Consider the following 1476-nt stretch of genomic DNA (forward strand, 5'->3'; position numbering starts at 1 on the left):
AGTGTCTTACTGAAATTGCACTATCTATATTTATGGTACAGGCCAGTGTCGTGAATTAGACAGCTTTGTGATTGACCACAATCAAGAGCTCCTTAAAACAATGTCCGCAAAAAAATGTAAACAAAATTTTTCTTGGCTCATACGAGCTGCATGCCATCAGTGTATCAGGTTCTGCAACTCCCAATTTCTGGCAGTTGGCACAATCCTTCCCGCATTTATCTACAGCTTCAACTTCCCACCCCCACTCTCTAATTCCAAGCAGCATAATGCTTTTGAAACTATTTGGTACTACTCTATGGACAATGACAATTTCAAACATTGACTACAAGAATTTCAATGGATTTTTTCAAACAAATACACGACTTTGCGAATAGCTGTACCGTTAAGAATACCAAAAAGAAGAAAAAAAAGTGATTGAGAAAAAAGAATCACAATTCAAATCAGAGTGTATGTTGGGTCATCATCTCAACCGAGAACACTTTCTCATACTTGTCCCAGGCAATCTAGAACTTCTCAGCAATATTTTTGCAGTCCAATCCAATGAGAAGTGAGTCAGGTTGTTGACATGCTCCAATAGTATGACTCCAAAGCTATATACATCGCACCTGCATATTGAATTATATGATGCAATTATGAAAAAACTCCATGGAGGGTCCAAAACAAAACACTAAAAATATCAGTAGGAGAGAAAAAAAAATGTGTGTTGGGGGGGGGCTTACTTTTCATCTGCAGGTTCGTTTCTTAGCACTTCTGGGGCCATCCACTCAGCCTGAAGCATGCAATGCAAACATGAACTTATTCGATACGTAGGTCTAATGGTTGCAGAACTTTCAATCAAAGACACATACAAACAAGTCAATCATCACGAAATGAAAACATTTTGCATGCAATGCATGAATAGCCATATCGCAGGGCAGATGATTACAATATTCATTAATTATTTTCGCATATTCTCCTTTTAGTACTGTCGCAGATAACCAAGTTACTTTAACGGAACTAAACCCAAAGTTCAAGAGCAATAGCACCAAAAACCATTGGAATAACTAACCTTTTAGAGAATAACTTATATGTGGAGGTTGCACAAAAGTGACTTTTTGTTCCCACCATTCAAAGAGTGACAACTAAGCTTATTTCAAATTAGAAAAAAAGTTTGAATGCACTAGATTATACCATTCTATTGTTAAACCCAAACCCTTATTTTCCCCTGTTATTCCTATTCTTTTATAAGGCAAACAACAACCACCCACTGCTGCCACACATCAGCCCACTACCGCCATACATCAGCCCACTGCCGCCACACACAGGCAGATTTCCACCACCGGTAAGTGATATTTTTTTTTTCTCTAACTCTCCATTTTGTTCCCCAGTCTTTCCCGTTAACCTTACGGACAACTTTTCTTGTAAATCAAAGAACTTTGCTTTCCATCTGAAAAGTAGTTGCTTGCCTGTATTTGTGGGATTGCGGGGATCAGAGGT

The 1476-nt window shown here is 38.4% G+C and overlaps 1 protein-coding gene across 1 annotated transcript; it reads right to left on the reverse strand.

Moving 5' to 3' along the window:
* Positions 1 to 434: 434 nt before the first annotated feature.
* Positions 435 to 769, reverse strand: LOC132168698 (probable serine/threonine-protein kinase SIS8; the record flags this gene model as incomplete). Its single annotated transcript, XM_059579717.1, is given in 2 exon segments — positions 435 to 605; positions 720 to 769. Coding segments are annotated over 2 exon segments (195 nt in total), but the record flags the coding sequence as incomplete, so codon positions are not given.
* Between the last annotated feature and the right edge of the window lie 707 nt (positions 770 to 1476).

The sequence above is a fragment of the Corylus avellana genome, chromosome ca2 (assembly GCF_901000735.1).
Source record: "Corylus avellana chromosome ca2, CavTom2PMs-1.0".
NCBI classification, from domain to species: Eukaryota; Viridiplantae; Streptophyta; class Magnoliopsida; order Fagales; family Betulaceae; genus Corylus; species Corylus avellana.